Source organism: Sciurus vulgaris (genome assembly GCF_902686455.1).
Source record: "Sciurus vulgaris genome assembly, chromosome: 13".
Classification (NCBI taxonomy): Eukaryota; Metazoa; Chordata; class Mammalia; order Rodentia; family Sciuridae; genus Sciurus; species Sciurus vulgaris.
In genome coordinates this window covers 77,368,075-77,393,825 of record NC_136474.1, presented here as the reverse complement: position 1 = coordinate 77,393,825, position 25,751 = coordinate 77,368,075, and the positions used below count along the sequence as shown (strand labels likewise).

The window sequence follows — 25,751 nt, the reverse complement described above, 5'->3', positions numbered from 1 at the left end:
TTCCCTTCCAATTAGGTTGGCATCCCAAATAGTGATTGACTCCAAGCTGAAACTGAGGAAGTAAGGAAAAGCAAACTCAAAATCTGAACTAGACACAAGCTATGAGAGTGGGAGACCTTACTTGCCCTCTCTAAGCCTTGGGTGGAGAAAAGAGTTGGTTATTTCATATGGTACTGGCAAGATGTAATGAGGTAATGCATAAAAACACTCTGATTATGAATAGTTCCTAAATTCTCAACTGAAGATAGCTACTAGGGACAAAATGTACATACCAGTCTAACACACACTTTCTTTAAAAGATATTAAAGGTTGAAAATGAATGAATATTAATATTTTGACATTCTGATTTTTACATTGTTGTTCTTCCCTATGATCATGTCCCTAAATGCATGATACATTTTCTGGACACTGATCATTGTTCCCTTATATAGCAGCTACTCTTTTTGGGATAGAGGTAGGTACTTAAGATATTAAGGACACTAGGGAAAGGGAACATAGCAGACAGAATAACTGCACTATTACAGTTTCTATTCAAGCGGGAAATACTGGCAAGTAAAAAGGTAGCTATGATAGATGAGGATAAATAATTTGACAGGCATGTGGAATATTTAACAGAATCATTGAAAGTCGGGAAAGTCTTTTAGAAAGAAAGAATGTGGTCACCCCAACTTCAATGGTCCTGAAAGTGCATAATGCAGTTCCCAATAATTAATAGGTACTCAAAAACACGAGTAATTTGAACTTTATTCAAATTATCATGTTCATTATTTTTTGTCCCAATCAAAAATGTCTGAAGTTAACATATGGCAAATTATGTGAAGAAACTTGATGACTAAGGGGCATATCATGGCACATTTTCCTCCTGATATAATAGCACATGCTGACACAATTCCCTCCACAAACTTTATCCATATTCATCATGCAGGCTTCTAGAGTACAGGGTGAAAGGAAGAATGTGTTTTGTTAAAGTTTTACAGTGAGTACCAACAGCATTTCAAAATATTCTAAAGATACTACACCAACAGAATTTTCAAAAGGTGGTTCTATTTTCCTAAAAATGTCCCTTTGTGAGCAAGAAGGGACAAGTTATTATTTGCCCTACGAAGCCTGTGATATAATATGCAAGGGCACCATAAAAAATTATGTCTCCAAATGTGGGTATAAGCCTTTATGGCAGCAACACAATGTTTGTGAAGTATTTCCCACTATAAACCCTAAGTAAAAGTAATAAAAGAGATGAAAGGGATGGATTAATACTTTCCAACCCTATTGCCATTGCCATAGTCTCTCCAGTGTCCTTGAAATGTAATGGGCCTTACAATCAATTCTGTTTAACATATTTGAAGTTTTGCAATAACTTGTGAAACAACAAGATCATCTGCTTGATCTTAAGAAAGCAAATGTTAGATTGTGTGCATTTATGGTTTTTAAAAACAATAGGTTTGGAATAAAAGGAACGAACTATTAAAAATGTTTTCAGAACAATAAGTATTTCTGCAAACCACAGAATAGCTTTGTAGGTTACCTAGGTTAGCACCCACAGAATTGTATCCATTGGAACTCTAACTAAGCATACAATGGAAATGAGTAACCAAAAGGCTCTTACACAGGAGCTATTGCTGTATTCTTTGCTGCATAAAAATGGTTTCAATCCTAGATGTAAACCTCAAAACCAGTTTTATGTATTAAAACAAGAATGTTAGTACATAAGAATATATATATTGTCCATACATCTGGATATTTGATGGACTCTTATTACTCAATTAAGGTCACAAGAGCCTGAAGAACAGTAACCATCAACTCAACATTAGAACTAAGCCATCCATAATGTATGACTTCATCATAACATTAACTAGGCCATGAGATGATCTGTATCCAGAAGAGCCCCTTCATGCCCACCCACCTCACGTAATATAAAGATAGAAATAACAATTTTCTTTTTCTGCTACCTGAGTGAATTTTCTCTAATACAGATGATCCTACAGGTTATGAAAGTGGTTATTACTAAAATGAACTATAAAATATCAATTTAGACATTTTCCTGTGAAAGGTATATGACATGAGTACTCCTTACTTTGGATCTGAAACTTAAATTTGCTTCTCAGAATTACATGAAAGATTTTACAAGTATTTCTAGCACAAGGCTCACATACATAAAATAGAGGAGTATTAGGGTAATTATTGATACAATTTAAAACTAAAGTGAGCATATTTTGCCTGAAATACCCAACTTAATGGTGCCCCAAATTTCTAGTGGAGTTGAAATGATCAAGATAACTAAGTCAACAGACAGTCATGATTATGCTATGAAATTATGGAATGTCTCTTGGTTTATTTTGATTTTAAGGGACATATGTTTTTCTTCAAGTGATGATTGAAGGTTTCCACTAGTGTTTAATGTTCAGATGTAGTATTCTAGGAAGTTCATTAGATTTATTCCTGGAATATTTCAACAAGTACTGTGCACCTCTAATAAATCAGTCATAGTTCTAGATGTTGAGGGAATAAAGACAAAAAATAAAAATAAAAAAATAAAAAAGAATGAGCTCTTGATAAGATGTGCTGATGGAACAATAAATGACTCATCAAGGAAGGTACCCTGGTAGAGTTCAAGGCTAATGACCAGAAAGAGTCAGCCTTATAGATATCATGGTGGGGATATTTGAAGCAAGGGGAACGACTACTGCATAGGCCCTACCATAAGAATGACTGCGGTGTTTTAAGAAACCATTGATAATGCCTGGAACACAGAGGGTACAAAGGAAAATAAAAAAGGTGAAGAGTTGGCTGCTGGGAATGAAAAATGGTGCTGCTGCTATGGAGAATAGAAGGATGGCTCCTCAAAAATTTAAAAAGAGGACCTGGGGTCATAACTCAGTGGCAGAACGCTTGCCTACCGTGTGTGAGGCACTGGGTTCCATCCTCAGTACCCCATAAAAATAAATACACAAAGAAAGGTATGGTGTCCATCTACCAACTAAAAAATTATTTAAAAAAGTAAAATCAGAATCACTATATGGTCTTCAATTCATCTTGAGTACACATACAAAAAATCTGAAAGCAGGAACTCAAGCAAATAATTGTAAAGTCATGTCCACAGCAGCACCTTTTATAATTACCAATAGGTGAAAAGTAACCAACTGTCCATCAACAGAGCAGACCAAAAAAAAAAAAAAAAAAGTGGCCTATTCAAACAATTGGGTACAATTCAGTCTCAAAAAGGAATGGGATTTTGACACAGGCTGAAATACGGGTGAGTCTGAAGGATGCTAACTTAAGTGAATCAGAGACTAAAGCACAGAAACTGTATGATTCTACTTGTATGAGGTTCCTGAGTTGTGACACTCAACAGAGACCCAAAACAGAATGGTGGGTGCCACGGGCTGAGGGGAGGGGCGATGGGAAATGATTTTTTTTTTTTTTGCAGTGCTGGGAATTGAACCCAGGGCCTTGTGCTTGCAAGTGATTGTTTAATGGTGCAGCATTTCAGCTGTGCCAGATGGAGCGTTCTGGGGATGGATGATGGTGATAGTCACATGACGATGTGATTGTCCTAATGCCCCAGTAACGTACAGCTAAAAATGATTAAGATGGTGAATTATGTCTTCTCCAACACAATTTTTAAAAATTTAACAGGAAGGGAGGGTAAGGGAAAGAGAGAGAGAAAATTCAGTCATAGATCAGGTTCCTGTAAGCAAGTCAAGTCACGGACAAGATGAAGATTAGAGAGTCTTTGAAAACATTGATTAGATCACATTTCACATACCTACTCTTTCAGGTGAAGAGATGTCTGTGGATGGTGCATTTGAACTTGCCTGGGTGGCGATGATGAAGATGATGTAAAGTGGACAGAGAGGACTTTGGGGGTGTAGCCTGGGAGTGGTATGGGAAAACGAGACCCATTCACAACCCCGAGGCCACTGCCTTGGGTAACTGGACACCCTCATCTCCATGAGGAGAACAGGCATGTTCTTCTGGATCATGTTCCATTGGTGACATCTCTTAGTCAAAGCTGTGGAGGTGTCAGGTATGTAAGCCTGGGTCTTGGTGAAAGATCAAGCTTGGAAATAAAGATGTGGAAGCCACCAGCTTCTGGATGGCATTTTAAATAAATGCGTACAAACGTAGTTAGTGTTTGTGTGCAAATCAATACAATGCAACTAACATGCTATGGCTCTCTTTGAAAGCCCCCAAAGTGTTACCATGTTGTAAAGACAGTTTCCTTACAAAGGCCTGAAAGGCCACATGAGGTCTAGGCCTCTGCCGGCTTTCCTCTCTGACCCTCCTTCTTCCTTGCCTTTCATCCCCTCAGTCCAGTCATGTGCTCTACACCAAACACTTCATTGTTACTCAGATATGCCAGGCTTCTGCTGGCCACGGGGCATTTGCACTTGTTGGGCCTTCTGTCCGAGAATCTCTCCTCCAGCTACAGCTATCCAACTCCTTCGGGTTGTCATTATTTAATTTTCCATAGAAGCCTCTCCAGATTACCATATTTAAAATTATAACCTTGCCCTCATCACTCCTAAACTACCGTCCTATTTTTTTCTCCATAGGACTTATTGCCAATTATTGCACAACTTATTTAATGTGGTTATTTCATCACTCTTTGACTCTAACACCAGTAACTAGAAAATACTCAAAAATATGGGAATAAAGTCTGTATGTTTTATAAGGTTCAACACTACTGTCATGATGTATAGATGTCATTATATACATATATAATATATGTCATTATATACACACATAGAAAACTTATAATCACATATATACATATACATATATATTACAATATGTATATATACACACACATACATATGTACATATAATTAATACAACTTTGTATACCTGTCTCCATAAAATAAGAATTTTAAGGGAGAGTAGGAATAATGTAGAAATGAAACAAGATAAATATATAGTTAGAGAAGTATTTTTTTTTCCCCTCCTGGTGGCTAAAAAGATTGGTCTCTGTTGGCTCTTGCTAATGAAAACAAAGAACTGTTCACCACCTGTGATGCTTGGTGCTGCCAAGTGGCGTCAGGAAGTAGGTTCTTTTGACAAACGCTCACATGTTTGCTCTCCACTTGATCACTGTATTTTGTGGGCCGTTTTGTTAGAGTTTTGTTCCAGTCTTCAGCAGCCAATCACATGAGGCAATTAATACACTCAGACTCTGCTTTTTAGGGCAGGTCTGATACACCAACTTGCCCATTCCTATTGACAGATCTGTTCTCAGCAGTGGGCACCAGCTCCGTAGGCTGCTAACTCCATAAACCTTGTGCCATGTGTTTATTTATTGTCGTGGATGATCCCCTCTAGTCACCAGCAAACTCCACCTTGCATTTATTAACCATTCTATTCCTGACATTTTCTCAGTATTAGCATTTCAATATCTTTTAGAATTTATATGCAGCCAAATTCACTCAGAGGTGCACAGGCACATACCCACCAATCCAATCATGATACTAATCAGTTCTACCATCTTTAAAATTTCCTCATCTTGCTCCTCTATAGTTAAATCCTCTCCTCAATTCTTCATTATTAATTCTAATATTGGACTTTAAAATGTCTGTATATATTCTTCTTACTGACCTTTACTTATTTATTTTCAACATTAAACACTGTCAAACCTAGGTTTTCTTTCATGTTCTTAGGAACAACAATGGCTACAATTTATGATACCTAGTATGCATGGTCATACATAGCGTTTTAATAAATGTTATGTCATTTCAGGTGTAGTATGCACTTGTAGTTATTCTACAAATTTCATATGATTTGTTTCTACTTTTCAGCAGTAAGGTTCATAATTTTAACTCCATTTTTATATTCTTTTATTTATTTTGAATATATGTTTTCCTTCAGTCTGAACTACTTTATGGTTAACAAATGCTATTGAATTATTTTACTTTTCTTTTAGTTGCTTTCATTTGCCTAGCATTAATTTTACTTTATCATTGCTTCTAAAATTGAAAAAAGGAACCTGGGAACTCAAGGGGACTGGGTAGGTAGTCAATAGTTTACAGTTTACAAGTTTACTCCCTTGATACCACAATGAATAACAACTCTGCAAAAATGTGTTTCCTAAATCTTAGTCAATTAAACTAGTACATCTAGGGATAAGGAACCTCCTTTCTCTCATGTCCTCCAATTTCTGATCATGACATATTACTCCCAGTGAAAACGAAGATGCTACCATGGAGTTGTTTGCTCCAGTCACACTCAGACTTCATCCTGAAATCATTCTGTGGAATCCACATCAACATACTAGCCTTGGCTCACAATGGTGGCAACTCAATGGGAGGAAAAAAAGCAAAAAAGCCAGGTATTCTTTAGGGAAGAGACTCTCGATGTACAGCTCCAAGTTTATTCTTTAAAAAGTCATTAAGATTCTTGATTTCTGTGATTCTGTCCTTCTTAAAGAAACTACAAAATCCAAATTCCAAATGCTTACCAGGGTAAATTCAACTCCCTCCTCTACACTGAGTGAACATGGACTCCTTTTGTCAAGTTCTTGATTTGACAGGAGCCTCTGGAAAGTTAAAATACCTGGAGGGTAGCAGGTTGGCATATTAATCAGAATTCATTAAAAATACCATCATGTGTGAATGGCTCTTAGAACACCTGAGTTCTTGAAATAGTGGAGGACATAAGCCTGCTTGCTAGAACAAATACTCATGATGTGGCTTTCTAGAAACTGCTGTGCAAACAGAAGCCCATCAGTGTCGGGGCAGCTTGTCTCACTTTAGGGTCCAGGAACAATAGCTCTGGATATCCTAAAACTCACTAGGACCTGTTTCTTTCATGATGCATTTGATCAACTACCTTACATTGAATTATCTCCAGATCTTTAGTCATCAGCTGTAAATTCCATTCTGAATTGGGGGTGTGGGCGCCTTATTCTTTGTCAAATCATGTAATCAAAGAATTTTTCAGGCTAATTCTCCTCTGAATATATTCAAACCTTAATTCTCAAAACCACACACTTTGCTCTAGTTTGCTCTAGAACAAAGACACCACTATAAGTAAAATATAGTATAAAGATACTTTCTACAAAACTAGGGCTTTCTTATTAATTTCTAACCCAAGGAAAAGGGGATGCATTCATATATTTAAGAAAAAATATAACAAATAGAGTCATAAATCTGTCTTTCCATCATTTATCATAATTACTTTTTGACACTCAGAATGGACATCAATGGAGAATCAAACTGTCTGTGTTGTATGCATTTCACAAAAATACCCAGTTATGAATATCTATATGATCACCATGCACTTAATAATTGAACATCTATTATGTAATAGGAATTGTGTGAAGCTCTGAGGATTTCAAGACAAGCATGGTCATTGCCACCGCTACTGAGAAGTGTGATGGATGTTATGATAACATGTTCCTAAAGAGCTACAAGGGTTTAGATGAAAGATATCTGAATGAAACTCAGGGAAGAAAAAGCTTCCTAGAAGTAAAACAACAGTGAGTTTTAATGGAAAAGTAGGTGTGAAATATATTAGAAAAGACTCAGAGACTCTGGCAGAGGGCACAAGGAATCCAAAAACTTGAGACTCAATACAGTTGAGGAAGTGTACCTGGGAGGTTTTGCAGACAGGCAGACATAAGAAAGAAGCAAGCAACAGACTTGATGCTGAGGACATGGCCAGATTGAGATAGTTTGAGCAGTGAGAGAACATCAGCAGATTTGGCTGTGAAAAATCACTTTGGAACAGTATGGAGTCTAGGGAGCAAGGGAGCAAACCAGTACCAAGAGAATAGGTGCAAAGCTACTTTCAGATGACAAGTGATGGCAGCCTGATAGGAAGCATGGTGGTGGGCTTGGAGCAGAGAGGGAGTCCACACCCATGAAGGAGAAGGAACCACAGACCTCAGTGACTGCATGGTCACTGGCAAGCATGAAACCAAGGACAGGGATGGCAAGGCTTCTGGCTTGGATGGTCTGTGGGTACTGGAACTGTCCCAGAGTGGAGAACACAATCACGCTAAGAGAAACAGCACTTGAGAGATGAGCTCACAGCCTCCGACTGTGTGAGACATTCTACATCCAAGTCCTGCATCTTTGTTGTATTTGAAAATACCAAAAGAAAGAAGCAATGATTTGTCACTGCTTACAACCCGCCGTGGCCTCTCTAGATTTGAATTACATAAGAGGCAGTCACTTCATCCTCCTTAGCTTTCCAAATCCATCACCAGAATCAACAATTGTCAACTTGTTCAACGTAAGAGGAAAAAACAAAACAAAACATTTTGCATTCTACCAAAACTGCTGGCAATATCCACAATACCCTTTAGTGAAAAATGTGCCATCTGAGTTCTCACCTTGATTTTATAGTTATTTTTCAAATATACCAAGAAATGTTTCTGCCTTCTATATTCTGTTACACTGATTTAGTTATGTATTCCTATGCCAGACGGTACTACATTGATTTTCTACCAGACTTTATAGTAAATGTTAATTATAATTTTTCAAAATTTCTTGGAATTCTTCTACATTATTCTTTTTTATGAAGTTGCCTCTGATTGGAATTAAATGCAACTAATCATTAATTTTAGAAGAACTAACATTCATATGATGTTCACATTTACCATCCAGCACACATATGTATCTATTTGTTCATGACTTATTTCATATTTTTTAAATAAAATGTAATGCTTTTCTTCATACACATTTGTTTACATTTGGTCCCATCTGTTATATTTAGGTCACCTACAAATGCAGTTCTTTTTTAATGATTAAACTAATTATCATCACTATAAAAAGTAACATTTTTGTTTATGTATCTTGAAACTTATTATATTATTAAATTTTCTAACAAGTTCCAATAGTGTTATAGTGTCATTTTTGAAATTTCTGAATATGCAATCATACCATTTGTAAAAATAATATTTCTTTTCTTGTATAATATGATACTGTGACTTTTTGTTTCTTTATTTTATTTATTTTTTAGTACCAAAACTACTATACTCTTTCAAATAACATACATGGTAGGTATCTTCTCAGGCCTGTTTCAACCTAAAATAAAGTGTATGTAATATTTCACTGTTCAGCATGATAATTGCTCTTAATTTCTTACAAAACCAGCAACACTTTGAAAGCTTGCTTATAATCCTATATTAATATGAACTTTTAAAAAAATTGGTAAATTTTTGGTAAAAATTGGTAAAATTGGTAAATGACTGTCATTTTACAAAGTGACCTCTTGCATCTATTGATAGAATTATGAGACATCCTTCAAAATTATCCCTTAGTTAGATGATGAACTTTTAATATGTACTAAATATAGGCCCTTATTTGTATCAGAAATGTAAACATCTATTCCCTTTATGGTCAGGAGTAAGGAGATGCTTCATGAGTCCAACAGTAGAAGTATTTTCATACCCATCTCAGAGTATGAGTATTTATATAGCTCCCAGAGAGAACTATAGTCAAAGTAGGAGATCTAATTTATGAAAACCAGCAATGAAAATATACTGCTGAGCACCCTGTTGTCATTGTCACAGTCAATTCTTAGAAGAAACCACTAAGCTGGATATTCTCCCTATACTCTCTGTTATTCCCCAGGGTTGGTGTAAAATCACTTTCCCAGGATTACACAGAGAGCAGATCAGGATTCAAGTCTAGTCATTAGGACTCCAGAACAGACATACACACACACATACATATACACACACACATACTCTCTCTCTCTCTTTTCCATATACATATACATATGCATGTATATACATTTTATATATATTTTAATTATATATATATATATTTAATTACATAAGAAGTGATTGCTTCACCCAAGCGAGTCATATGGGAATCAGACATTCTGTTAAGTTTCCTATGACCAGGGAAAGTACTTGAAACTTTGAACATTTGCCCGATTCTGTACCGTTCTTTGTTCCTTGTAGTTCTGAGATTCTAAACAGCTACTTGCCCAAGAACTGAAGCAGATTTAAAATTACTTTCAAAATTTAGTTGGGCATTGCCTGCTACTTTTCTTGTACAAGTTGAAGTCCACTTGAGTCTAATAAGAGGCTGAACCACTGATTCCCCTAGATTGTCAAGGAGCAGCACATACTGTTATATAAGGTTCTTACCAAAGGTCTATGAGAAAAAAAATTATTTCAAGACATGGTGTTTACACACCAAATTCCATATTAACATCAAGCTAAGTTGACAGAAGAAACTATTCTTTTGGTGACTGGTGTAAACCCCATTCCTTACCCTAATTCTGAATTTTTTACTTTGATGTATTTCAAGGGCTTGTCATTGGCTTTCACATAGGATTTTACCAAAGTGATACCAACAAATACCAACTTCTGTATTTGTTAAAAATACTAGTCCATTTAATAAAATGCCCAACATTTTTAATCTAATATTTAAAACTGAAGTAGGCTGCCTATATATTGGACTCTAAAATTCCACTCCAGATTTAATACGATTTTTTTCTTGGACCAGTGTATGCAAGTATGTTTTTACAATTCCAAACGTATTGACTATCATATTATTATTGGTTATTAATTTAATTACATTGTGATCAATAGATATATTTACCATTATCCAAAAACTTTTAAATACCTTTATTTATAGAGAAGAAAAATTATTTCTTGGATGCTTGAGAAAACAATTGATGCTTTAATTGTGTATATATTTTACTTACGTCAGATTAATCTTCTCTATCCTTGCATTTTTTCCCAATTCCGAGAGAGAAGTATCAAAATTTCTGAATATGACACTGGATTTTTTTATATTACTTTCGATTTATAAAAATATAGAAATTAAAGAATTAAATAGACTAGTAATTTAAATTGCACCACAAGAAATAACTAAACAAAACCAAAGGTTTGAACATTCTAGGACATTCTAGAGGACAGAAACTCAGTCTTCCCAATAAGTTAGAGTAGGATAAAATGATTGTGGTAGATTAAGAAATTTTAAGAGCTATAAAAAGTAAATGCAATGTGTTGTCCTGGATTGCATTCTAGTTTGTAAAAATGATTTGTTAAGTATGTTTTGGGGTACCTGAGGAAATTTTAATGTGATCAGAATATTAAGTAAGTTCATGATCTGCAAAAAAGGAAGAAAACAATTAAAAAACTAAGTTTGAAAAATAGAATAATATTCTTATTTTAACTAAACATATTTATATATTTATTCAATATGTTTCATGTACGTATGTACATATTTATATGTGTGTATGAAGACAGAAATGTAGAGGATATGAATTTCAGGTATAAAGAATGGTAATCTGATAACATCTGGGGGTAAGACTCCTGTGGGTTTTTTGTCTGTGTTTTCTAGTGGCAAAGGTGTCTATTTCCTGCTTCTGAAATGAAAAGAGTGTTCAGATGTCACAGTAGGCTAGCCAGATTATCTACAAATAACCATCCAAGTTTTCTTAAATAGCACAAATGTGTATAATAAAATCCCTATGTTTATAATTGCTGCATATTTCTACAATGTATGTATTACTATACCATAATACTTTTATCATCATGTTATGATCATCTATCCTTAAAGATATTTCTGGGTTTAAGAAAATTACTAATGAAAAATCTGTCTGAGAGTGGTGGAGTACCCCTTTGATCCCAGTGGCTCAGAAGGCTGAGGCACGAGGATCACAAGTTTGAGGCCAGACTCAGCGACTTAGTGAGACTCTATCTCAAAATAAAAAATAGACTTTGGATTAGGCAGAGGGGAGTGAAAGGAGGGGAGGGGGCCTGGGGATAGGAAGGAGAGCAGAATGAATTGGACTTGCCACCCTATGTACACATATAAGTACATGACAGGTGTGATCCTACATCATGTATAACCTAAAGCATGAGAAGTTACACTCCATTTATGTATGATGTGTCAAGGTGCATTCTACTGTCATGTATGACTAATTAGAACAACAACAACAATCAAAGTCTGGGGATGTTGTTTGGTGGTTAAGCTCCCTGGGTTCAGACCCCAGAAACAGAAACAAAACCACCACCACAACAAAACCCTACATCCCAAACATTGGGATATTTGGTGTTTCTTCCCTACCTTCATGTTCAACCTTCCCATCACTCCATATGTTAATATTTTAGGTGTGCCAATTGTAAATGCCAGGGATCTGCATGCCTTTAAAATTCCAAACAATCACCTGTACTTAAACTAGCATGTTTAGTCCATTTGATGATATTATTATATCAGAATTGATTTCCACCGTTTTATTATTTATATTTTACTTTTTTATTTGTCCATAACGAATTGTGATTCTTCTTTTTGGATGATGTCATTTAAACAGGCTACAAGTTCTCCCTCCCCTATTGCTCTTTTTCTGCCCTCCTGGATAGCACACCATGCACTGCACCCTGCAGTTTGTTATGATTTCAATTTTGCCCTCATGTCTGAAAGTCTAAGGTTAATTACATTTTAATTTTCACAAAAACAGTGCAAAAATCTCAAAATTAATCTCTCTGGTCTTCTAACCACCTCATAAGAGTCCATTTTTTTATTACCCTTCCAAATATGATTTTTATATTATAATTTGTTTTGATGTAATATGTAAAATTACATGCTCGTATGTAATATTATTTTGCTTATAGTTTTCTTTCTTTTTATTATTATTATTATTATTTTTAGTACCAGAGATTGAACTCAGGAGCGCTTAGCTTTTACAATTTTTAACTCTCAGTAGGTTGCTTAGGGACTCACTAAATTGCTGAGGCTGGCTTTGAACTTGCTATCCTCCTGCCTCAGCCTCACAAGCTTCTGGAATTACAGGCGTGTGTCACAGCACCTGGCCACTTATGGCTTTCTTTAATATTCCATTCAGTCTCTTCTTTTTCTTTCCTTTTTAAAAAGTACTTACTTTCTTACAAAAACACGGTTATGTTAAACACTTACTGTTTTTTCTTAAATGCGAAAGGTGTGCTTCTTTTCCTTGAAAAATTATTTTAGTTGAATGTAAAATTCTAGGGTGATTGAAATTTTTATCTGTACTTTGAAGTTATTGTATTGTTCTCTGGCATAATTGTTGCTGCTAAATTTTCATCATTTTAATTGTGTGCTGAATAAGTAATGTGATCTCAGGGGCATTTAAAAATATTTTTTTTGTCTTTATTTTTGGTAGTACCCAGTATCAAAGGTAGAACATTGTTCTTGAATCTGACAATTCAAATTTCTTCAGTTTTGAAGAATTCTCACTTCTTATCTCCTCAGAAACTCTCTCTCCTCAGTTCTCTGTTTTCTTTTGGAATTATGAATAATGTATGTTAAATATTTGATGCTATACCTGTGTCTTCTAACCTCTTCTTTCTCCATTCCTGTGTCCTTCTATGCTGCATTCTGTACCATTTCTTTAGACCTATCTTTGTGTTTATTCTTTTTTGCTTTCAACTATGTATACTGAGCTAGAAAACACTGAGTAATTTTATTTTAATGACATAAGTTAATGACTGTAATATTTCATGTTCAGATTTTTATTTTGTTCTAAGCATTCAAGAGATTCATTCTCAAATTAATCTTGTCCTGTTGGATTTTTTGATAAAGCATCTTATTTAAATATTTTGTATGGTTTAAGTGCTGCATTTTTGACATCTGATATTTCATGACTTGCATCTTTATTTTATAGTATTATCAATATCACTTATTCATCCATTTCATAGTTGTATGCATGGATTTATATGTATGTATTGCTATTATTCACCACTTTATTAGTCTAAAAATTTCTTGGCCCATTTTCATTTGCCTAATGTTTTCTCTTTGCCTTAAAAAGCACATTGCTAAATTTTGTTTTTAACAAGACCTTTTTTTAAAAGTCTCTTTAAAAATAGGTAAGTTCAGTTTTGTTCAATTTTAGAATTTCTCTCATTTAGATGCATTTTAGTTTTTCCTTTCTATTTCTTTTTATTTTTCGCATTTTGCTATGCAAAGTTGAGTGTCTTTTTATTTTCTCCAGTGATTTAGAAGATATTTAAAAGACTTTTTTAAAAAGTAATACGTAATGGAATATACAATGCAGAATGTTTAGCAAGCATCAAATCAGAAAATTGGGCATTTATTTTAATTTTATTAGGTATCAATTAGGTAAATAGAGTATAATAGAATATGCTGATTATCTTTGATTTTTGTTTAACTTTCTTTAAATGTTCAGATTATGTAGAATTCCAGATGTTTTTAAGCCTCTTCATTTTTGATATCTTTTCTCTTAACCTATTTTTCTGTTTCATGTCTAGGGTTCATTCTTTTATACCTTTTGGCTTCAAAAGAATGCTAATGTAAAAGCAAAATAAAACACAAGCCCACCAGTTTACCTTATGTTATGAAAACATTTGGTACAAGCATATTTATCTTTGTCAATGACTCGAACAACATCAAATTGCTCTTTTGCAGGTAACTGAACCAGTTTCCTACTGCTGCTACACTTAGTGACTTAAATCACCATAAAGTTAGGGCTTAAGGCTATACAGATTTATTATTTTACATTCCTGAAGGTAAGAAGTTCTGTATCAGCAACTGGGAGCTGAAATGCAGGTGCCATCCAGGTCATACTTCTTGGAGCTCTAGGGAGCTTGTCTATTCAGGCTTCTACAAGCTGCCCACCTTCCTGCATCAACCCAACACGTATCTGTTGTCATGTCTCTTTCTGACACTTCTACATTCTGTCTGCCCCATATAAGGACACTTGTGCTTACACTGGGCCCTGCAAGTCATCTAGGATATTCTCCCCAACTAGATACCTTGTTTTAATCAGCTTTTTTGCTGCTGTGATTAAATGACCCAACCAGCACAACTGTAGAGGAGAAAAGTTTATTTGAGGGCTCAGGGTTTCAGATGTCTTAGTCCATAAAAGGCCGGCTTCAGCCCTCAGAGCTCGAAGTGAGACAGAACTTCATGGCAGGAGAGGTTGGTAGAAGAAAGCAGAGAGAGAGAGGGAGAGAGAGAGAGAGAGAGAGAGAGAGAGAGAGAGAGAGAGAGAGAGAGAGAGAGAGAGGAGAGAGAGAGAGAGAGGGGAGAGATACTCTACTCTCCAAATACAAAATAAACACAACATAGCCATGCCCCAATTTCCACCTCCTCCAGCCACACCCTACCTGGGTTAAGACTTTTACAACCCAATCACTTCTCCTCTGAACCTCCTGCATCGTCTCACATGTAAGCTTTTACGGGGACCAAAAGCCAAACCATAACAGAACCATAACTTAGCTGCATCTGCAAAGTCTCTTACCAGGTAAGCTAATATGGTCAGAGGGGAATGTGTTCTGGGATTGGCATACAAACAGTTGGGGAGGAAGTTAGTCTACCTGCAAAACTCTCATGTACTTTATTCCTCTTGCTTTCTTTTTTCTTTCTTTCCTCCAATTTCTTACAATTATTAGTCCAAACTTTACACTCTTCTGAGTTCTTACTCTTTGACTTAAAATTATTCCTTTGTGGAAACTATTTTTAAGTAAATATGGGAGTTTTAATATGTAGTATTCCTTGTTTCTGGGTGATCTCATCAACTTAGATTTCATTATTATTCTCAAAATAAGCTTTCATGTGTTGCTTCTCAAATTCCTGTTCTTAGTAGCATGCATTGTACCAGAACTGCCTTTGTGCTTCTCTTCTCCTGAGAGATGAACGTGGAGTGATCCTCTCGCCCAATTGGCTCCTCAGGGTAGCCCAGCTAATTACCTGTCTCCCCTCCAGCAGGAAATTAGAGCCAGTTCCTGCCTTGATGGGGTTTGCTTGTCACTGTTGCACTTTCAGAAGTCTCTGCACTGCAAATCTTTGCCAGCCAAGCTACTCTACCTTAGGTAGAGGTTTAATTTTAAATCACTTTGTTATTGGTGGTATATAACCAATTTCCACCTGTTCACTTAACAATAACGGGGGAAAAAAGGCAGTACAAACAGATCCCCAGGCTCAGTTTCCTAGAGGGTACCTTTACTAAACTTCATCACGAATGTTCTTATTTCCTTATGTAAGACATTTATATTAGACCTTGGGGAATTTTAATGATATTGGATTTTTTAAGCTGAAATTTTGAGGTATAAAATAAATATTTAGAAATTTCACAGCTGTCAGTAACAGCAACACGCTTTCCAGGGAACCCTGAGCAAATAGTGTAGTTTGGTTTGTAATTACTTTAACAAAACATCCCAATCCAAAGGGCCATCCATAAGGAATTGGTGTATTTCTCCATGTTCCTGCTTTTTATTTTTGCATGCTTACACCAAGCAGAGAAAGCAAATGGAACTACTGAATTAAAGAAGGGGCAAGGTGGCATTGCCTTTAACACCTATAAAGAGGGCTACCTTCCTGTGCGTGACTGTCAGGGCACAGAGTTACGGAATTATGAGTAGATTGCACTCAGAGGTCAGAAGGGAGAGCTGTTGTTGCAGTTTCTTTCAACACAGATTTCTTTGGCAAAACAATGCCCATGTCCCACCCATCCCCACTGTCACCCCCGCCACCATTTCACATAGATTTCAAAATGAATTGGTCCTTCTTTTCCATTAAAGGAAATCAAAGCAATTCTAGGTGGAAGTTTCTGATTTTGAAATCTTTATAAGTCAAAGCTTCTAAACATTAGTTATGAAAACTTTCTTAGAGATCATTTATGTTATTTTATATTTAAATATTTATATGAATCAGTTAAAATGAATATTTAAAGAAAGTGTTCTCTCACACACACACACACACACACACTCAGGATGAATATTCTTTTGGAGCTTAGAGTAAGTACTACTTGAGCTTTCCATAACACATAATTAATTTCTGTCATGCTTTTTAAAGCATTTTGAAATTTAAAAAAAATTGAAAATTTTTGTGGTTCTGAGAATTGAACCTCCAGCTATTCTCAGGCTAGGTAAGCACTCTACCACTGAGCTACATCCCCAGGTCCATGGTTTCACTTTTTGATATTTGATTGATGTAGTCAAAAGAGAACCAGAACAAAGGAAGGGCACCAAAGCCACTAAGGAAGTATCTTTGTGGAATGTGATCATGAGTCAATAAATTGAGGAGACTTTGGGACCAATGCTTGTAAGGAATCTGGCTCCCCACACCACCTGTCAATCTGCATTCGCCTGCCTCTCTGGTTACAGGAATTTCTGGCTTACATTGCTGTAATCTTCCTGCCTCCCACCTTACGTCCTAATACGTCATTGGTCCATCAGTCAGTCTGTAAGAATTCTCCTCCGCGATTGGTTCCTCTTAGCCCGGGAAATTCCTATGTCTGAGAGAAACCTTGCGCCATGTTTCTCTTTCCTTTCTTCCCCTTCCCCCGTGCATACGTGAATCGTCTGCACAAAATAAAAAGTTTCTTGTGTGAGACCTGTGTCTGTGGAGCGTTTCTGGGAGCTAGCAATGAACCATAACTGCGCCTTTAAAGCCTAACAATGCTTTTCAATCCTTGTAATGAGTCAAACACTGTTTTATACAACTAGTAAAACAGTCATGTTCCTCATTTTCATAGTTAAATGTTTGGAAAGGACTGTTAATTTCCATTAACATGTTTGAACATGAACAATCTCAAATTTTCATCTCTACAATATCGTTTGCAAGAAGTATCAACTTTACTAGCTTCCTGTTTTTATTTATCCTTTATCTTCAGATTGTTAATGCATGTGTGGGAATTGTCTTAGCAATTTTTATCCAAGTGAAGACAATGAAAGGAGGCAATATTTGAAATGTGTTGAAATGTGTTAAGACAATCAGCGGGTAAAGGAGTAACCATTGGATAAGCAAGGATGCATTCAAAACTGATAGTGGCAGAAATAAGAGTGCTAAAGGCATTCATTTCAAAGAATGTCTGTCTGCTATCACATGCACGCCTCCCTGTAATCCTTCAGGACAGAATGCTCTTTCCCTAAAATATCTACTTAAGCACTACTTGTTTTCTTTGACTCTGTTCCCATCACTGCAACAATGACCTGTCTATGCATCAGTAGAAATCTTCTTATCTTTTGCATGTTTGAACTCCCCATGAGTCAGCATTCTTCAAGTTCTTAATTGTATTTCATGATAACTGCATGGATATTCAAATAAGGAAAAAGGAGGCATGCTTCATGTACACAAGAGACCAGCTCAGAGCAAGAGCATGGAAAAGTTCAAATGGAGCCAATGAATCATTCATTACTACTGTCCCCACGAGTACTAAAAGAGATTCTTGATGAAGACAGTTATATGAACTGGATGATGCACAGAATGCACAGATACGAAAAAAAAAATGTAGAGTTAAAGGGAATTTGGAGCCTTTAAGAAGCTGCGATTTTACATTTTGGTTCCACTTACGTTGTGACTCAGAGTCAGGAGAAAGAACATGTAAGTCAAGTGCAGAGCCCCATTCATTCTGGATATTTTATAGGACCTTCAGCACCTCTGCTCCATTTATTTTCACTCCTTCCAGTAAGAGATAGATCTTCTTGGGTTTGGGTAAATGATATGACCTCATTCTTTAGGATCGCTGGCCTTGGATCACTGTCACTATTCACCAGGGGATCAGCAGAGGCTTTGCTTTCACACCTGTACTTGACCCCAATTTGCAGAGTTGAGTAGAAGGGACCAGCTTCAGTTCCTCCCTGACTGATCAAGTCAGTTAAATTTCCTTAGCTTGAGTTCTTCTTTAAAGTAAAACTAGTAACATATGCTCTGTGAGGGTAGAACAAAGGATAGAGCAGAACTATATGAAACTCAAACATTATTTCTCAAGTGAGAAGAAAAATGAAGTATGTGTCTAGCTTGTTGTAGCCATCTTTCATTCTTTCCCTGAGACAGAGCACATCTCAGGATTTGAGGTCTAACTTCACTGATCTACCTGCCATACCTCAAGTCCCAGGCGGCTCCAGCTGCAGGATGTCTGCTCTTGCTGTTCCTTCTGCCTGAAAGACTCTTGACGGATGACCTATTAGCATGGCTGTCCCCCAGCCCCCACTTTCTTAATGTCTGGGCTGTATTTTAACTAATCAGAGAGATCTTCTCAACACATGAAATATATAATACTCCCTAATCCTTTCTATTGCTTCTACATACGTTTTCTTTAGAAATATTTATCACTACCTATCCCTGCATTAATAAAATGTGTATTCCTTGAGAATAACAACTTTATTTATTGCTTTTGCACTATCTCCTAGCACTTAAAATAATGTCTGGCACATATAGACTTCCAAGAAGAAACACTTTGAGGAAACAAAAGCATGAATGAGTGTTCCCTAACCTATTAGTGAAGGATGTAAACTTTGTGAAGTAAGATTTTGTGTCTATTATGTGATCTAAGACAAGTTAGCATCTCTAAGCCTCAAGTTATTTTTCTGCAACTCCCATATTACCTAAGGTTGTCCTAATTGAGTTGCTGTGTTTGCCTACTTCCAATACATCTTTATGCTTCACAGTAATCTCTTCGAAATGCAATCCTAATTAAATTGCCATATTAAAAAAAAAAACTTAATGACTTGTGTAGGACAAACTAGTTACACTTTCAAAGCATACTTAAGACAATGTTTAAAATCTTTAATTTGCTATTGCCAGATTTAGAACCTGCCTGTCTTTCAAACCTCCTCACATGTCGTCTTTTTCTGCCTTGATGTTGTTTCTTCAGTTTCCTAAGAACCATTCTCTCTCTTGACTGCAAACCTGCATTATATTATTCTGTTCTCTTTGATCTCAATTTCTATTGCACACTTTTGCCTAGTTAATTCTCACTTATCTTCAAGTATCAGTTTTAATGCAATTCTTCTATACCTTCCTTTTTATATATATTTCTCTTTTTCTATCTGTCCATCCCTTCATCCATTCATTTTTCTGTCCAGATAGCTATCAAGCTATGCCTCCAGCCATCTGTCCATTCACCCACCCATCCATCCACTCACCCATCTGTCTGTCCATCCATCCATCCACTCACCCATCTGTCTGTCCATCCATCCATACACTCACCCATCTGTCTGTCCATCCATCCATCCATCCATCCATCCATCCATCCATCCATCCAGTCACACACCCATCCAATCTCTGTTCAAGCACAAGATAGTGTGAATATCCAATCAGTTTTAACCATAACGAAGGCAATTTCCTATGATTTTCACCTAAAATTTCTGTCTTTGTAACACTCTAAGCTCCATGAGGGAAGGCTAATGTCTTTTTCATTTATTATTATATCCTCAGAGTTAAGCATAGTTCTTGATAACTTTTCTATAAATATTTTTTAATTAATATGCTAACATATGGCTGTGATTATTACTACTGTGGAAACAGCTTCTGTTAATTGTTTTACTGACACCTTAGTTTTTCTTTCATAAAACTAATTTTGTAACTACAGCAAAATCACAAATGACAATGAATTATTTAGAAAGAGGAGGTGGGAAATATGGGAAATATGGAATGCAAAAGAGGAGTTCAAGAAGAGAGAGAAAAAACTTGAGAAAAAATAATGGAGGAAGTAGGATATGAAAAAGAACAAAGAAAGGAAGAAAGGAAGACAGAAAAGAACAAGGGAAAAGAAGGGGCGTAGAATTTTTTTTTTTTAGTTGATATTATTTAATTTTTTAAATATTTTTTATTATTTTTTTAGTTCTACAGACTGCATTTTGATTCACTGTACACAAATGGGGTATATCTCTTCATTATGCTTGTGCACAATGTAGATTCATACCATTTTAAAAATTGTGTGTGTGTGTGTGTGTGTGACCAGGAATTAAACTCAGGAGCACGCTACTACTGAACTACATCCCTAGCCCTTTTTATTTTTTATTTTGAGACAGGGTCTTGCTAAATTGCCCAGACTGACCTTGAACTTGTGATCCTCCTGCCTTAGCCTCCTGAGTTGCCAGGATTAAAGGTATGTGCCACAGCACCCCATGGAGCATGGGGGAGCATCTTTTGTGTGTGTATGTATTTAATATAGATTTTTTTTCCCCATATTTTTCCAGTCTAAGTTTGGTTGAATCCCTAAATGCAGAACCCACAGATACAGAGAGTCCAGTGTATTCCTAAAGCCAGAATTAGGGACAGGCAGTTAGTGTAGAAATAGGGGATCTGGTCAAATGGAGGAAATGAAGGCCATGAAAGCCATCTGCTTCTGGAAGTTGGAGACTGATCATGGAAGAATGGAATGTTAAGGATCTCCCAATCTCACTGATTACCAGGTTTATCTGCCTTTATCAAGGACTGCAAGCAAGGAGATGCTAATTAATGCCCCCTGGGCCCTTACCTGCCTGAATCACTTTGGCCCTCCCCCTGCCCATGGCTTTTCACTTTATGCGAAACCAGGCCTAGACAGGTAGGCAGGAAGGAGAGATAAGGAGGGAGAGAACTGGAGAACAAAAGAGACCTTAACCTATAAAAGATGTAGGCCATGCTCACTTCTTGGGACTTTAGAACATCAGCCATGGCCCCCTTCTCCCTCCCGGGAGAAGTCTGTATTATCACCTTCAAATAAAGCCTGCTTAATATGCTTGCCTTGGCGTGATTCTCTAGTGTTCAGACTTCAACATTAGAAGGAGCAGAACTTGTTACCCGTCAACGGCGTTATCATTCCTGATTCATTTCACTGAACACATATGAGTTTAGGAAGTTTTGTTTGTTTTTAAACAACAACCAAAACAGAATATATACACACATCCCATACCCATCTACCCCCACCAATCCACAAATCAGACACAAGTGGGCCCTCTGCCCTTGGACACACCAGTAAAATATTTATTATCCATTTTTACTTGAATAATTTCAGGTTCATAAGTTAAAGAATAAGACCAGGGCTGGGGAGATAGCTCAGTTGGTAGAGTGCTTGCCTTGCAAGCACAAGGCCCTGGGTTTGATCCCCAGCACCGCAAGAAAAAAAGAAAAGAATAAGATCATTTCAATGTCTGTTATTTAGTGAGTCATCTTGTCATGACATTTCCAACATATATATATATATTTTAAATCCTTGTCCTGGTTTTGATCACCGAGACTTAAGTACACCGATCATAACTTACTTCTCTTCCAAGCACCACTCATTTGCATGAATTGTTACCTCAAATTCTAGATAATTTATTTATATTTTTAAACAGAATTATTTGTTTCTCTCTTTATTCATTTTTCTTGAATTTTACTTAATTTTATCTAGTCACGATGCTCTCTATTGTAAGAGCAATTTCTCATCTGCTAACTTTGAATATTCTGCTCATATTTAATTTATTGATATGTGAATTTTATATGAATCTTAATATCTCCTCCATGAATGTCTCAAGACAACTCTCAATTAAGCAAACAAAGTTGGTTTTCCTTTCCATCAAGAAACCAGTGTCAAATATAAATGATGATATCATAAGCAAGTTAAAAAAATACACACTGACGTTTTGCAGGTGCATGGTAAGAAAAAGGAAGAGAAGGTAACACATATAATTTTATTTCCTGATTACTGTCAGAAAGCAGAGCAATTCTCCTGAAGAAAATGGTTCCAGTCAAACAGTTAAAGTAAGATAAATAGAAAAAAAATATCTCTTTTCAGATTATACTAGGGAAAAAGTCATTTATTATAAGGATTATAATTAATGTACATTTATTGCTACCCCTTCATGGCATTGTTGAAGGCTATTCATAATTTATTATTTGAACTTCGTTTTGTTTTGCACCTGAATAAATGTTCCCCAAGTTGCAGTTCATTACTTTTCTAAGGGAAAGCTGAGGCAACAATGAATACCAAAATTAGAGTGTGAACAACTGGTGAAAAGTCTTACCATCTAGATCATTCTCTGGGGTCTCTGCTGTATGCCAGTTGGAAGGTGGTCCAGTGCCATTGACCGTCATGGCTGATACTTGGAAACTGTACTGACTTCCCTTCTCCAGGCCTATGAAGATATTTCCAACAAGAACAACAACAAAAATAGTTATTGAAAAAATAAGTATTTCTAGTTGAGTTTCAAAAGTTTTGGCAAAATTTTAAAAATATTTGATATGCTTTATATTATTTGTGACTGTCATGGTAATTATTTTGACTAAAAGAGAAGAAATATAACAGCCAGAAATCAAATTATTTTTCATATATTCTCATGTATTTTTTTCCAGTTTATAAAAATACATCATGAAAACAGCCTCAGGGCAGATGCGGAATATAAAATATGAATGATGAAGAAATAATCAAAAATAGCAAGAATCATTTTTCCTCACTGTTCAGAACAGCCATGCCTATAAATCAAGAACAGTCAATCTAAAAATATATGTCTCCATCATTCATTCAAGGTCAGTGACTCTTTTCTTTGGGCCAAGAAAGAAGAATCCAAAGCCACTGCATGTCAGTGGAAAATACCCAGACTTTCATCTCTTGAAATCATCTTTTGAGCAAACTTAGTTTTATATCAGCATCCATATTAGGAGGAAGGAAGTCATTCTCTATGATAATTTTAACATGTTATATTACACATAATGATGGCATAATGAGGGAATGAGGGCTTATTTTAGAGAATATGCATACATTTGAGAGGCTCTATAGATTATTAATCTGGAATGTGTAAATTTTTTGATGTGAAGAGCTTTCCTCTTACCTAAATTTCAAAGTAACTTATTAACATGACAAATAATTGTAAAACAAATGATATTCGTTGCTATGATTGAATATCTCCTTCAAAACTCATGATGAAACTTAATTGCCATTCTAGCAGTGTCTAGGGGACCTCTTAGAGGTAGGTGATTTGGCTGTGAGAGCTCTGCCCTCATGAGTGGATTAATTATATTTTCAAGGGAGTGGGTTAGTTGTTGCAGAAGATAGTTCTTGATAAAAAAGTTTAACTTAGTCCAATATTCTTCTGTCTTGTGTATTTTCTTGTATTCCCACCTTCTGCCTAGGGATGAACATGGCCAGGTGCTGGTGCCATGATTTTAGACTTCCCAGTCTCCAGAACCATGAGATAAACCACTACTTTTTATAAACAATCCAGTCACTGGAATTCTGTAATAGTAGCGGAAAATGGATTAACCCACTTAGCAAAAGACCATGTGACCTTCTTGAGACAATGAAAATTCAAATTGTTAAGACCTTAAATCTCAAGGACTCCAACAACCCTGGAAAGATAAAAATGTCCTTTTTTTTTGTTTGTTTCCTCCATTCATATGAAATAAGCAGAGATATTTGGTATTTGGAAATGCATATGTCTGAAAGTATTTGAGAAATAATGACCACATCATGGCTAAGTTACAAATTTGTAGATCTTTGTATAAGAAGATGATCCTTGGTACTAAGGAGAATTCTAACTCACTACTAATAGGAGATGATGTTTACAGTTATGGTTAGTAAGAACTTGTTAATATCAATATCAAGTGGCCGTTGACTCCAATAGATAGTACTATTAGAGAAAACCATCCAAAAAATTCACATGCAGAAATGTGTCTATAATACAAAATGTGGTTCTCTGAAGAAGTTTAATTATATAAAGTAGTCCAGAAACTCCATGTACCCAGAAGGTTGTCCTTATTATTATCTGTATTTTATGTGTATATCCACAGAGACCCCAAGAGTACCTGGTGCACAGAAAAGACACACACAAAATCACCCTTAAAAAAAATCCACCAAACATGACTGGGTTCAGTGATAACTTAACACAAAGGAAATGTTAGGTTAAAATATAATGCTCAATATCATCAAGGTGGCAAAGAAAATATCTCTTCCATACATAGGAAGTGGAAATGCTCTGTAAATGAAGCAGGCATACCTTTAGTATAAAAAATTCATCCATAAAGGGAAATCATTTGCAACAGTTTTGCTTGTAAGAAAAGTTCTTCCTGAGAGTGTACTAAATTTGTTTTACCATAGTAAATACAGAGATATGCCCTGGTTTCCCAGTGGTTATAAGAAACAAAAAAAAATTTCCTCTATTAGGATATGTTTACCTAAGTCTTTGGGTTCTAAACTCAGTGCTGTTGACATCAGTTATTTCTCAGCAGAATTAAGACTGTGACCCTCTTCTTTATCTACTTAAGTAGCATATCATGATAGGCAGAAGCAGAAACTGACTTTTCAAAGAGGCAGTCTGGAAATTACCTTCAAAATTATGTTTCCGAAGTTCCTGCATCAGTGTTGTGAGGGGTACATGGCTGGGCAAGTTTTAGAGTACTCAGAGCTTTCCCTGTTTTTTTTTTTAATTCTTTCTTTTGTCCCAGGGATTGAACCCAGGGGTACTTTAACACTGAAGTATACTCCAAACCCAATCAAAAAATTTTAAAATTTTAAAATCAAAAGATTTTAAATTTCAAGACAGTCTTGCTAAACTGAGAGTCTTTACAGATTGCTGAGGTCAGCCTCGAATTTGTGATCCTCCTGCCTCAGCCTTGGAAGTCATTGGAATTACAGGCATGCACCACAGCGACTGGCTTTCAAAGCTCATTTAATCTCAACTTCCCACTGCAAGTGATTAGCTAATAATCCATGTTTCCACCTGGTTCTTGTCAGGGCCAGCTGACAAACTGCTTATAAAAGCAATTTATAAATTCAAGCATTCAATAGATATAAAGATAGTTAACAATTTGTACAGAGATTTGTCATTTATTCTCTCACTTGATTTCAAATACGCTGTGATTTTGGCCCAGAATACATTACCTCTATTTGAGATAGATAGAAGGAATAATAAGGGACAGAGAAATTAAGCAAGGGTACTGGTGTTTTAATCAGTAGCTTCTGCCCTTGGGTGAGGACTCTGGCTCTGTCCTTATTCCTGCTACACTCTAGAGACTGTTATTCCCCTTAAAGGACCAATAGTCTAGACTGAAACCCAAAAGGGACATCAAAACAAATGTAAAGCACTCTGCAGGAATACAAGGAATTCC

General features: G+C 36.0%; 1 protein-coding gene across 2 annotated transcripts in view; it reads right to left on the bottom strand.

Annotated features, from left to right (window-relative positions):
• The window catches only part of DCC (DCC netrin 1 receptor), a 1,229,995-nt gene that overhangs the window by 203,911 nt on the left and 1,000,333 nt on the right, over positions 1–25,751 (bottom strand). For both annotated transcript variants that reach the window (XM_079109018.1, XM_079109019.1), the window contains exon 14: positions 22,673–22,783. In XM_079109018.1, the coding sequence (XP_078965144.1) occupies positions 22,673–22,783 (111 nt within the window). The remainder of the gene's footprint in view (positions 1–22,672; positions 22,784–25,751) is intronic.